The 14,409-nt window shown below is 37.7% G+C and overlaps 1 protein-coding gene across 1 annotated transcript in view; it reads right to left on the bottom strand.

Moving 5' to 3' along the window:
- Positions 1 to 14,409, bottom strand: part of VPS13C (vacuolar protein sorting 13 homolog C) — a 1,402,311-nt gene that overhangs the window by 1,088,049 nt on the left and 299,853 nt on the right. The window contains 3 exon segments of the mRNA XM_053719302.1: positions 2,227 to 2,341; positions 2,422 to 2,614; positions 13,417 to 13,559. Of these exon segments, the coding sequence (XP_053575277.1) occupies positions 2,227 to 2,341; positions 2,422 to 2,614; positions 13,417 to 13,559 (451 nt within the window).

Raw genomic sequence — 14,409 nt, 5'->3', positions numbered from 1 at the left:
AAGTGGGCATTTTGGCTAAAATGTTTTTGATAGAATTATCCATTACAGCCGTTAATTGTTGCATAGTAAGGAGTATTGGCGCACTAGATGTACTAGGGGCCTCCTGTGTGGGCAAGACTGGTGTAGACGAAGGAGGGGATGATGCAGTACCATGCTTACTCCCCTCACTTGAGGAATCATCTTGGGCATCATTTTCTCTAAATTTTGTGTCACATAAATCACATCTATTTAAATGAGAAGGAACCTTGGCTTCCCCACATACAGAACACAGTCTATCTGGTAGTTCAGACATGTTAAACAGGCATAAACTTGATAACAAAGTACAAAAAACGTTTTAAAATAAAACCGTTACTGTCACTTTAAATTTTAAACTGAACACACTTTATTACTGCATATGTGAAAAAGTATGAAGGAATTGTTCAAAATTCACCAAAATTTCACCACAGTGTCTTAAAGCCTTAAAAGTATTGCACACCAAATTTGGAAGCTTTAACCCTTAAAATAACGGAACCGGAGCCGTTTTTATATTTAACCCCTTTACAGTCCCTGGTATCTGCTTTGCTGAGACCCAACCAAGCCCAAAGGGGAATACGATACCAAATGACGCCTTCAGAAAGTCTTTTCTATGTATCAGAGCTCCTCACACATGCATCTGCATGTCATGCTTCCCAAAAACAAGTGCGCAATAGAGGCGCGAAAATGAGACTCTGCCTATGATTAGGGAAAGCCCCTAGAGAATAAGGTGTCCAATACAGTGCCTGCCGGTTATTTTACATAGTTCCCAAGATTAAAATAATTCCTCAAGGCTATGGAGTATAAAATATGCTTATATATAAATCGTTTTAGCCCAGAAAATGTCTACAGTCTTAAAAGCCCTTGTGAAGCCCTTTTTCTCTTCATGTAATAAAAATGGCTTACCGGATCCCATAGGGAAAATGACAGCTTCCAGCATTACATCGTCTTGTTAGAAATGTGTCATACCTCAAGCAGCAAAAGTCTGCTCCCTGTTTCCCCCAACTGAAGTTAATTCCTCTCAACAGTCCTGTGTGGAAACAGCCATCGATTTTAGTAACGGTTGCTAAAATCATTTTCCTCTTACAAACAGAAATCTTCATCTCTTTTCTGTTTCAGAGTAAATAGTACATACCAGCACTATTTTAAAATAAACTCTTGATTGAATAATAAAAACTACAGTTAAACACTAAAAAACTCTAAGCCATCTCCGTGGAGATGTTGCCTGTACAACGGCAAAGAGAATGACTAGGGAAGGCGGAGCCTAGGAGGGATCATGTGACCAGCTTTGCTGGGCTCTTTGCCATTTCCTGTTGGGGAGGAGAATATCCCACAAGTAAGGATGACGCCGTGGACCGGACACACCTATGTTGGAGAAAAGACATATATAAACAGTAATTTTCCTTGTTTTGTTAAATTGGATGTTGCTGCTATATAAACTTAAATTTAACTCTGGAACCCAATAGTAATATTTCTAAGAGCTACACATGATTATATGGATGCTCTAAATTGATTTAATATGTAAAGATCAATATTCCAAAACAAAATATGTGGAGCCTTAGCTAATCCTTACATTTTCTTTGGTTGCTCAATTGAATTTTTTTTAATTTATTTATTCACGGTAAACTATTTGAGAGCAAAGACATCAAGAATTTCCACAAGAGTTATGTCAGCACTTGCTCCAACTATATCTAACAGTTCAATTATTGTAGATTACTCTTGCTTTGAAAAAGTAATTGGAGATTATGTTATATTGAAGTACATATAACAATGAATACACTCAAATAAAAGAGAAACTGTAATATATTGAAAGTAAATATCAGACTAAAACGTATGTATGTTATTCATAGCATCAATTTCACAATCATTAACCTATTTACTAAAAATTCAATAATTAGATGAAGCCCTTATGGCATAGTACAAAAATGTTTTAACACAAAAGGTATAATAATATTAAAAGCTTTTTGGGTAAAGGTACTTATAAAAAGCAATGAACACTGAGTTAGCAAATTTCTGCACGTACGAAACCCAGAAATCTGCAAAAAAATCAAATAAAATTACGAACAACATACCAATTTTTTATTTCTAGAAGCTCAACGAGAAATAATTTAAATTGTAAAATGGCCCATGCAAATTAATTTTATATGTTATATGTCCTAACAAGCAGGGGAATACATGTTAAACATATATCAAGAAACAGTTTTTACTTCTTACCTGCAGCTGTCCGTTCCTTGATCTCTTCAAGCTTCATCAATGTCGCAGATGTTAACTGCTCCAGATCCATTCCTTTGTTTGTCTGGAAAAACTCTGCTAAAGCATTGATGGTTATCTGTCAAAAGTGAGATGGAAAGAAAATTAGTTACCTCTTTACTATGTATAATTTAAGGAAGGCACTATCCAAAAACTTACTGCATCATAAATAATCTCCACAGGCTGGGATTGTAGTATCAGGACTTGGTCAGCAGTACTATCCTCTGGGTTAGTTTCAAATTGGATTTTAAGAAGGGATGACTTGTTGGAGTCTACTGAGGTTATAAGCGATGGTACAATATTTTGCTGCCTCAGGCCTGTCACAAACCAGCGCTCCAATTTGGCTTCTATTCTAAAATTCGGAAAAAAAAGGGTGAGTATTAAAACTTGAAAGTTGCAAGAATAAGCAGACAAAAAAGACCAGCATTATCATCAATAGCAAAATTGCTTAGGACCTATTTCACAAAAGTTAAAATTATTTAATTATGTATGTATTGGAGATAATAATAAAGAATCTAGGACAAAGTCTACCTTTATTATTAAGGTATAAAAACTGGATACACCTATGCAGCTCATACTCTGCCAATCAAAAAGGTTCTGACAACATATTAGGCAGTGATGTTGTCGTGTCCATTAGACAATTCTAGTTAGTCGCCAAAGTGCAAAGGACTTAGGGGCTGAATTATAAAGCTCTGAATAGAGCTTGATGCCCCTGTTTCTGCGTAAGCCTTCAGGCTTGCCGGAAACAGTAGTTACAAAGCAGTTCCATAACTTGTCTGCTGCCTCTGAGGCTGCGGTCTTCAATCCGCCCGATCCTATATAATTTGGCTGTTTGACACCCCCTGCTAGTGGCCGATTGGCTGCGAATCTGCAGGGGGCGGCATTGCACAAGCAGTTCACCAGAACTGCTTGTGCAATGATTAATGCCGACAGCGTATACTGTCGGCATTTATTGATGTGCGGCGGACATGATACACTACATTATATCATGTCCGCTCGCACTTTGGTAAATTGGCCCCATAGGGTTAAAATCTACCTAGGAGTGGAACTGTGCTGGTGTGGCCGAAAGGCTATTCTCCACTCACACTCAGAAGCAATCAAAGGGGGTACATCTGCTTTCTCAGCTGCACCCTCCCTGGGCTGAATGAACACTCCTATTCCTTTCCCCCCCCCCCCCCTTTCTCCATCCCTCAGCTGCTTCCCCTGGTGATGCAGAGGCTTCAGCTAGCTGCAATCTACCACTATGCATCTGTGTCAATGCTCCCCGGACACAGACAGCAGCCTTTGTAGCACCAGCAAGGAGACATTAGCCTGTAAGTGTGCACCGAGTGCTGGAGAATGTAGGGGATCAAATATGGTTTAACATGCGAAAAAACAGGCATATAAGCCAGTTTTTCAATGAAGGTTTCACAGATCTTATACAAAACGAACATTAAAGTACTTATGATAACCACCTAATGTGTTTTGAATACTGTTTTTTTTTTCTTTTTTTTTTCAATTTAACCAATAAAAACAAAATTTATGCTTACCTGATAACATTATTTTCTTTCAGAGTGATGATAGTCCACTGTCCTCCATAATATATGGGATATATTTCCTGCCACTAGGAGGAGGTCAAGAACCCATATCAGAGCATAAAACCCCTCCCACCTCCAAACTCTCTCTTAGTATAAATGTATAGCCGAGTAGAGAATAGGAAACTTATAGGTAGAAAAGACAAAGCAGGGTCATAAGATGTCATAAATTGAAACGGGCAGGACCTGTGAACCATCATTATTCCGAAAGAAAAGAATATATCAGGTAAACCTAAATTTTGTTTTCTTTTGTAAAATGATGATGGTCCACAGTCCTCCATATAATATAGGATTAATACCCAAGCAGATTGTCTATGTTACAGAAAAGGTGGGACAAATTTTCTGGCAGTTCTTCTTGAGCCAACACTGCAGCCTGAAGGACTTACCTGCCAAAAGTTGCTTGCAAAAAAAGCAAACCCTCAAAGCGATAAAATCTGAAAAAAGTATGCAGAGAATAAGATATGTTGCAACTTTGCAAATCTGCTTCAAAATATGCATAAGTTTACAGAAACCAACAAAGTTACAACTGCTCTTGTAGAAAGAGCTGTAATACACTTAGAATGCGACTCTCTAGCTTTCAAGAAAACCTTGGATCACTTTCTGAATCAAGAGGCCAATGCTTCCTTAGTAGCTTTCTGTCCCTTACTAGACTCAGTAGTGAAAAAGCAAACTAGACCTTTTTTCTGAAATCTATTAGTAGCTTGGAGATAGAACTTCAAAGTGTTGACTACATCAAGATTATGTAATATCCGCTACATAGAGTTAGGATTTGAAAACAATGAAGGAACAACCATCTCTTGATTGGTATTTAGTACAAAGTATAGACTTCACCTTGTAAATAATTAGAAAAGGAGAATCATAAGACAAGTTTGACAACCCAGCAGTAGCGGATCTAATCAACAGAAGGCACTGGTGCAAAAAAATGTTTGGGGCCCCCCATAGGTGACTCAGTAGTATGCAATATTAATAATATACATGCTGTTCTATATAATGATTGTGAGGATATATAGATAGACCACTGCTCCCCTGCATTAGGATTGTACACATTCTGCACACTACTATTGTATAGACAGGCTGTTATGGGCCCCCTCCAGCACTTGGGCCCTGGTGCCACTGCACCTATGGTAGTTCCGCCCCTGCAACTCAGAAACTCTCTTTGCTGAAGAGATTGCTAATAGTAAGAGTACTTTCTAAGTTAATAGGCAATATAAATGGAATGCATTGGTTCAAAAGAAGAAGCTTGTAATACAGATACCAGGGTGGAGAAATAGGTTCCACAATTAGCCTAATTCTAACTAATGACTGAACAAAAATCTGAACTTCAGGAAGTTTAGCCAACTTCCTATGAAAAAGAGAGAGAAGGCAGAAATTCTACCTTTTAGAAATTAGTGAACAAACCCTTGTCAAGGCGATACTGAGAAAACTGAAGGATTCTAGGAATCCTAAAGGAATACCAAGAAAACCCTCTGGAAGAACACCACTCAAAATAGGTCTTCCAATCTTGAGATAAATCTCTTGTGTTACAGGCTTTCTGGCCTGCATCAAAGTTTCAATGACCCGAATCTAAGAAATCTTTATGTACCAAAACTAGGCGTTTAAACTCCACGCCATTACATTTAGAGATCTTGGTTGTGCAGTTTCTGCTGATGGCAGGTTACAAGGGGATCACATACAGTAAACAAAGGCACCCTTCACGTACCAAGCAAACAGATAATATGCTCATATCCACAGAACAGATCTCTTCCTTAGCGCCTTGAGACCCTCACGGGTGATTAGTTTGCGCTCTATAAGTACCCAATAGATAGATAGATAGACCCACCTGCTGCTATATTCACTGACAAATACATAGGCGCAGACATGTCTAACAGCCACATAGCTAATAGCTGTAACCCCCAGGGAAGATATCTGTTTGGTGGGGATTTTGTTCTAAGATTCACCCAGGCAATCCTGAATGCTAAACCACCTAATACTTGAAAAATAAGATTGGCTCTATTTCAAATTGTCATAAATGGGGCAAAATCAGTAATTGCACGTAATTGGAAGAATACTATGTCTCCCAAAAAACAACTATGGCTAGCCAGAATAGAGGAACTCATAATATTAGAGGGGTAAGGCTATTTTAAAAATCAAAACTTAGACTTTTTTCACAATATTAAATTTTATTAGGAACAATATATCCATTCCAAGGTATAAATTGGTGATTTGAAAGTTTTTGGGGACCTCCGTACTTCACATAATAGATTATTCATGCGCTGAAACATTGTAAACGTTTACATTTATAATTTTGTTTTTGTAACATTTTATTGAAATTCTTAATAAAGAATATATAAACAAACAAAAAATAGTAGTGCACCAAGCATAAAATATTTCCTATATTAATAAAAAAAAAAAAACTGTTCCCCTGCCTAAACAGAGCCTCATCTACTGAGCCGCTCACTGCACTAAGCAGATAACAGTTTTCTTAAAGGGCTATACACCTAATTATAAAAAAGTGCCCCCCAAAACATCCCCAGAGTTGCCAGAGGGCTGTAAAGGGTGACCGGCTTCCTAACTATGTTACTGAGCATGATAGGACAGGGAGGGTCCTGAAAAGGAGAAAAAAAGTAGGAAATACTCAGGGGCTACGTCTGAGGGTAGTTATGGCTGAAGTACCATAAGTGAAATAATGTTAACATAACAGGGTATTCCTATGTCTCTGTATCATTCAGTTGCTGTAAAGAGTCTTTTCTGTCTTATTTGTAAATGTTACTCCCTAGGGTCTCATATAGGTCTGATTTCCCAATTTGTAATCCACAAGCAAGTAGCTGGAACAACCTAAAATTCTCAACAAAACTAACAGAGAGATGGGAGGTTCTTGGCCTCCTCCTAGTGGCGGGAAATATATCCCATATGTTATGAAGGTCTGTGGACCATCATGATTTTATGAAAGAAATTACATTTTTTTTTTTTTAAAACAATCAGAAGAAAAAAAAAAAAAAAATCTCTTAAAATTAACTTTGACCATCAAATCTTCCTCCCAAGCCAACATCTGCCCAAGCATACCTACATCACCCTCTTCAAATAATAGATAAAAGTGAAAAGAGAAGTTTTCGACACCACAGCTCCCAAAACCCATCATCCATCCCAGACTGTAGATTGTCAAAGAGAATTCCTAGGGATTCCCCAAGGGTTCATCAAGTGTCTAACATTCAAATATTCAAAATGGACAAGGACTTCACATGAAAAGGAGTCTGGGAACTCTTGGAGCTAATGAGGCTGTCATGAAGATTAAGATCTTCTACTACTCCTAGTGTCCCAAATCCTGAGAGCACTCAATATAACTGGATGTAAGATATCAAATTCCTCTTTATGGTAAGATGGAAACCTAACTAGATACCAGTGTTATCCCCACTGGGGGATAACTTTGCAACATAAAACCCCATCTGAGTTTGCTCCATGAAAAGCAAACTTCTCTTTTTTTTAATGTTGTGCTGTTCATTTCCTAAACATGTATTTTATGTCCCTTTACGACTTTCTAAATGTGAGGGGGAACAGCTATATGAGAGTGACACATATGCAAATAAACACTTAAGATGTGTGGGGACAGAGGGTTACAGACTATTTTCAGAATAATAAATGCACAGATGAGAGAAAACAAACAAACAGAGAAAAGGGGTGAGGAAAAAAAACATATATATATTTATGTAAGAATTTACCTGATAATTTATTTCATATTGGCAAGAGTCCATGAGCTAGTAACGTATGGGATATACAATCCTACCAGGAGGGGCAAAGTTTCCCAAACCTCAAAATGCCTATAAATACACCCCTCACCCCTCCCGCAATTCAGTTTAATGAATAGCCAAGACGTGGGGTGATAAAGAAAGGAGCAAAAAGCATAAACAAAGGAATTGGAATAATTGTGCTTTATACAACAAAAAAAATCATAACCACCATAAAAAGGGTGGGCCTCATGGACTCTTGCCAATATGAAAGAAATTAATTTATCAGATAAATTCTTACATAAATTATGTTTTCTTTCATGTAATTGGCAAGAGTCCATGAGCTAGTGACGTATGGGATAGCAATACCCAAGATGTTCAACTCCACGCAAGAGTCACTAGAGAGGGATAGAAAATAAAGACAGCTAATTCCGCTGAAAAAATTAATCCACAACTCAAATCATAAGTTTTAATCTTATAATGGAAAAGAAAAAAACTGAAATTATAAGCAGAAGAATCAAACTGAAACAGCTGCCTGAAGAACTTTTCTACCAAAAACTGCTTCTGAAGAAGAAAAAACATCAAAATGGTAGAATTTAGTAAATGCATGCAAAGAAGACCAAGTTGCTGCTTTGCAAATCTGATCAACTGAAGCTTCATTCTTAAAAGCCCAGGAAGTGGAAACTGACCTAGTAGAATGAGCTGTAATCTTCTGAGGCAGGGATTTACCCGACTCCAAATAAGCATGATTAATCAAAATCTTTAACCAAGATGCCAAAGAAATGGCAGAAGCCTTATGACCTTTCCTAGAACCAGAAAAGATAACAAATAGACTAGAAGTCTTCCTGAAAACTTTAGTAGCTTCAACATAATATTTCAAAGTTATCACCACATCCAAAGAATGTAAAGATCTTTCCAAAGAATTCTTAGGATGGGGACACAAAGAAGGGACAACAATTTCCCTACTAATGTTCTTGGAATTCACAACTTTAGGTAAGAATTTAAATGAAGTCCGCAAAACTGACTTATCCTGATGAAAAATCAGAAAAGGAGACTCACAAGAAAGAGCAGATAATTCAGAAACCCTTCTAGCAGATGAGATGGCCAAAAGAAACAACACTTTCCAAGAAAGCAATTTAATGTCCAAAGAATGCATAGGCTCAAACGGAGGAGCCTGTAAAGCCCTCAAAACCAAATTAAGACAAGGAGGAGAGATTGATTTAATGACAGGTTTGATACGAACCAAAGCCTGTACAGAACAATGAATATCAGGGAGTTTAGCAATTTTTCTGTGGAATAAAATAGAAATAGTAGAGATTTGTCCTTTCAAGGAACTCGCAGACAAACCCTTATCCAAACCATCCTGAAGAAACTGTAAAATTCTAGGAATTCTAAAAGAATGCCAAGAGAATTTATGAGAAGAACACCATGCAATGTAAGTCTTCCAAACTCGATAATAAATCTTTCTAGAAACAGATTTACGAGCCTGCAACATAGTATTAATCACTGAGTCAGAGAAACCTCTATGACTAAGCACTAAGCGTTCAATTTCCATACCTTCAAATTTAATGATTTGAGATCCTGATGAAAAAAAAACGGACCTTGAGATAGAAGGTCTGGCCTTAGTGGAAGTGGCCATGGTTGGCAACTGGACATCCGAACAAGATCCGCATACCAAAACCTGTGAGCCCATGCTGGAGCCACCAGCAGCACAAACAACTGCTCCATGATGATCTTGGAAATCACTCTTGGAAGAAGAACTAGAGGGGGAAAAATATAGACAGGTTGATAACTCCAAGGAAGTGTCAATGCATTCACTGCTTCCGCCTGAGGATCCCTGGACCTGGACAGGTACCTGGGAAGTTTCTTGTTTAGATGAGATGCCATCAGATCTATTTCTGGAAGCCCCCACATCTGAACAATGGGGAAAAAAAACATCTGGGTGAAGAGACCACTCTCCCGGATGTAAAGCTTGACGACTGAGATAACCCGCATCCCAATTGTCTATACCTGGGATATGGACCGCAGAAATTAGACAGGAGCTGGATTCTGCTCAAACAAGTATCCGGGATACTTCTTTCATAGCCTGAGAACTGTCAGTCCCACCCTGATGATTGACATACGCCACAGTTGTGACATTGTCTGTCTGAAAACAAATAAACGGCTCTCTCTTCAATAGAGGCCAAAACTGAAGAGCTCTGAGAATCGCACGAAGTTCCAAAATATTGATTGGTAATATCGCCTCTTGAGATTTCCAAACCCCTTGTGCTGTCAGAGATCCCCTAACAGCTCCCCAACCTGAAAGACTCGCATCTGTTGTGATCACAGTCCAGGTTGGATGAACAAAAGAGGCCCCTTGAACTATACAATGGTGATCTAACCACCAAGTCAGAGATAGTCTAACATTGGGATTCAAGGATATTAATTGTGATATCCTTTATAATCCCTGCACCACTGGTTCAGCATACAAAGCTGAAGAGGTCTCATGTGAAAACGAGCAAAGGGGATCGCGTCCGATGCTGCAGTTATGAGACCTAAATCCTCCATGCACATAGCTACTGAAGGGAATGACTGAGACTGAAGGTTCCAACAGGCTGCAACCAATTTCAGACGTCTCTTGTCTGTTAGAGACAAAGTCATGGATACTGAATCTATTTGGAAACCTAAAAAAGGTTACCCTTGTCTGAGGAATCAAAGAACTTTTTGGTAAATTGATCCTCCAACCATGTCTTTGAAGAAACAACACTAGTTGATTCATGTGAGATTCTGCAGAACGTAAAGACTGAGCAAGTACCAAGATATCGTCCAAATAAGGAAACACCGCAATACCCCGCTCTCTGATTACAGAGAGTAGGGCACAGAGAACCTTTGAAAAGATCCTTGGAGCTGTCGCTAGGCCAAAAGGAAAAGCAACAAATTGGTAATGCTTGTCTAGAAAAGAGAATATCAGGAACTGATAGTGATCTGGATGAAGATATGCATCCTGTAAGTCTATTGTGGACATATAATGCCCTTGCTGAACAAAAGGCAGAATAGTCCTTATAGTCACCATTTTGAATGTTAGTACTCTTACATAACGATTCAAGACTTTTAGATCCAGAACTGGTCTGAATTAATTTTATTTCTTTGGGACAATGAACAGATTTGAATAAAACCCCAGACCCTGTTCCTGAAAAGGAACTGGCACGATTACCCCAGATAACTCCAGGTCTGAAACACATTTCAGGAAAGCCTGCACTTTCTCTGGTTTCACTGGAATGCGTGAGAAAAACTTCTCACAGGCGGTCTTAATCTGAAACCTATTCTGTACCCCTGAGAGACAATGTTCTTAATCCAATGATTTTGGACTGAATTTATCTAAACATCCTTGAAAAATTTTAATCTGCCCCCTACCAGCTGAGCTGGAATGAGGGCCGCACCTTCATACGGACTTGGGGGCTGGTTTAGATCTCTTAAATGGCTTGGATTTATTCCAGATTGAGGAAGGCATCCAAGTGGAGACAGATTCCTTAGGGGAAGGATTAGGTTTCTGTTCCTTATTTTGTCGAAAGGAACGAAAACGGTTAGAAGCTTTAAATTTACCCTTAGATTTTTTATCCTGAGGCAAAAAAGCTCCCTTCCTCCCCAGTGACAGTTGAAATTATAGAATCTAACTGAGAACCAAATAATTTATTACCTTGGAAAGAAAGAGATAGCAATGTCGATTTAGAAGTCATATTAGCATTCCAAGATTTAAGTCATAAATCTCTTCTAGCTAAAATAGCTAAAGACATATATCTAACATCAATTCTGATGATATCAAAAATGGCATCACAAATGAAATTATTAGCATGTTGAATTAATTTAACAATGCTATACACATTATGATCTGATACTTGTTGCGCTAAAGTTTCCAACCAAAAAGTTGAGGCAGCTGCAACATCAGCCAAAGAAATAGCAGGCCTAAGAATATGGCCTGAACATAAATAAGCTTTCCTTAGATAAGATTCAAGCTTCCTATCTAAAGGATCTTTAAAAGAAGTACTATCTTCAGAAGGAATAGTAGTACGTTTAGCAAGAGTAGAGATGGCCCCATCAACTTTGGGGATCTTTTCCCAAAACTCCAATCTATCAGTAGGCAAAGGATACAATTTTTAAAACCTTGAAGGAGGAGTAAAAGCAGTACCCAGTCTATTCCATTCCTTAGAAATCATATCTGAAATAGCATCGGGAACTGGAAAAACCTCTGGAATAACTACATGAGGTTTATAAACCGAATTTAAACGTTTACTAGTTTTAGTATCAAGAGGACTAGTCTCCTCCATATCTAATGCAATCAACAATTCTTTTAATAAAGAATGAAAATACTCAATTTTAAATAAATAAGAGGATTTGTCAGTGTCAATATCTGAGGCAGGATCCTCTGAATCACACAGATCCTCATCTGAGAGAGAAAATTCATCAACTCTATGAGAAGTTTTAAAAGACCTTTTACGTTTACTAGAAGACGGAATGGCAGACAAAGCCTTCTGAATGGAATCAGAAATAAATTCTCTTAAATTTACAGGAATATCCTGAGCATTAGATGTTGATGGACCAGCAACATGTAATGAACTACTACTGATGGAAACATTCTCTGCATGTAAAAGTTTATCATGACAACTATTACAAACTACAGCTGGAGGAACAGTTACTACAAGTTTACAACAAATGCACTTAGCTTTGGTAGAACCGATATCAGGCAGCAGGATTCCAGTAGTAGATTCTGAGACAGGATCAGATTGAGACATCTTGCAGTATGTAAAAGAAAAAACAACATATAAAGCAAAATGATCAATTTCCTTATATGACAGTTTCAGGAATGGGAAAAAATGCAAAGAAAATAGGCCTCTGACATAGAAAAAAAAAAGACCAGAGGCAAAAGGAATGAGGTCTTAAATAATGAAAAAATGTTTGGCGCCAAGTATGACGCACCACAAACTGAAAAACATTTTTTGGTGCCAAAAACGTCCGGAAGGAAACTTGAGCGTCATAGATGACGCAACCTCGTGAAAAGACTCGGCGCCAACTAAGATGCCGGAAATGACGAATTTGCATCAACAAACGTAATTTTCGCGCCAAAAAAGTTTTGCGCCAAGAACGACGCAATAAATTATAGCATTTTGCGCTCTTGTGAGCCTAATACAGCCCGCAATTTAGAAAGAGTCAATTTGAAAACCTCAGGTAAGAATTTCTTTTTATTTATTTTTTATAAAGCATTTCCCAGATATGAAACTGACAGTCTGCAAAAAGGAAATATACTGATAAACCTGAATCATGGCAAATATAAGTACAAACATATATTTAGAACTTTATATATAAAGTGCCAAACCATAGTTGAGAGTGTCTTAAGTAAATGAAACATACTTACCAAAAGACACCCATCCACATATAGCAGATAGCCAAACCAGTACTGAAACGAAAATCAGTAGAGGTAATGGTATATAAGAGTATATCGTCGATCTGAAAAGGGAGGTAGGAGATGAATCTCTACGACCGATAACAGAGAACCTATGAAATAGATCCCCGTTAGGAAGACCATTGTATTCAATAGGCGATACTCCCTTCACATCCCTCTGACATTCACTGTACTCTGAGAGGAACCGGGCTTCAACATGCTGAGAAGTGCATGTCAACCTAGAAATGTTAGCACAAACTTACTTCACCACCTCCATAGGAGGCAAAGTTTGTAAAACTGAATTGTGGGTGTGGTGAGGGGTGTATTTATAGGCATTTTGAGGTTTGGGAAACTTTGCCCCTCCTGGTAGGATTGTATATCCCATACGTCACTAGCTCATGGACTCTTGCCAATTACATGAAAGAAAAGTGCATATCACATCTGAGTTTATATTAATTCTCACTTAATGGCCTGTGCTCCTGGTCTCTGGAAGATGCTTGTGCTCAGATCAATAATTTGCACCTTCAATGTTTCCGGGGTGTGAATATTTTCACGAATGGTTATGGTTGTGCTCAGCAGTTTGAAGCACAGGATATGAGCCACATACTAGGAATAAAAAAAGAAAGAAAACAAAAAAGAAACAACCATTCAGTAAGAAGACAGGCAAAATAATTCACTTTAAATGGATAATCAGTTTACATTTACAATTTACCATATTCATTCTACTGCATCTTCGAACATATCCAAGTACATGTAAGAGGAAAAGGATTTATATCTACTGCAAAATCATATTCCTTTCTTAAGAACTGAATTCAATGCACTTTTATTCCTTTGGTATTTAAAGGGACATGAAACTCAAATTTTTTCTTTCATGATTTAGAAAGAGCATGTGTTTTTAAACAACTTTCTAACGTACTATTATTATCTAATTAGCATCATTCTCTTGATATTCTTTGCTGAAAAGCATATCTAGATATGCTCAGTAGCTGCTGATTGGTAGATGCACGTAGATGCCTCGTGTGATTGGCTCACCCATGTGCATTGCTATTTCTTCAACAAAGGATATCTAAAGAATGAAGCAAATGCGATAATAGAAGTCAATTGGAATGTTATTTAATATTGTATTCTCTACCTGAATCATGAAAGATAATGTTTTGGTTTAGTGTCCCTTTAAGCTGATCGCCTAATGATTGCCAACAAAACAATTCACTTGTGTGTGATTTGAAATTAATATAGAAAACTCACTACTTAATTTAAAAACAAAAACAGCTAGAATTTCTTAAAGTAATGATTTATTTATATAGGGCACACACTTTATGGTAATGTATTGTAGATAACATTTTATAAAATTACACACACACACACACAAATAATCAAGACCTATATAAATTTAAAAGTACACAAAACAAAGCAATCTTCTGTTAATATGTGCAACTAACAGCTATTCCTGTCAAAA

Source organism: Bombina bombina, chromosome 6 (assembly GCF_027579735.1).
Source record: "Bombina bombina isolate aBomBom1 chromosome 6, aBomBom1.pri, whole genome shotgun sequence".
Taxonomy (NCBI): domain Eukaryota; kingdom Metazoa; phylum Chordata; class Amphibia; order Anura; family Bombinatoridae; genus Bombina; species Bombina bombina.
Note: the sequence above shows the minus strand (reverse complement) of the source record. Positions and strands in the feature narration are given on the sequence as shown.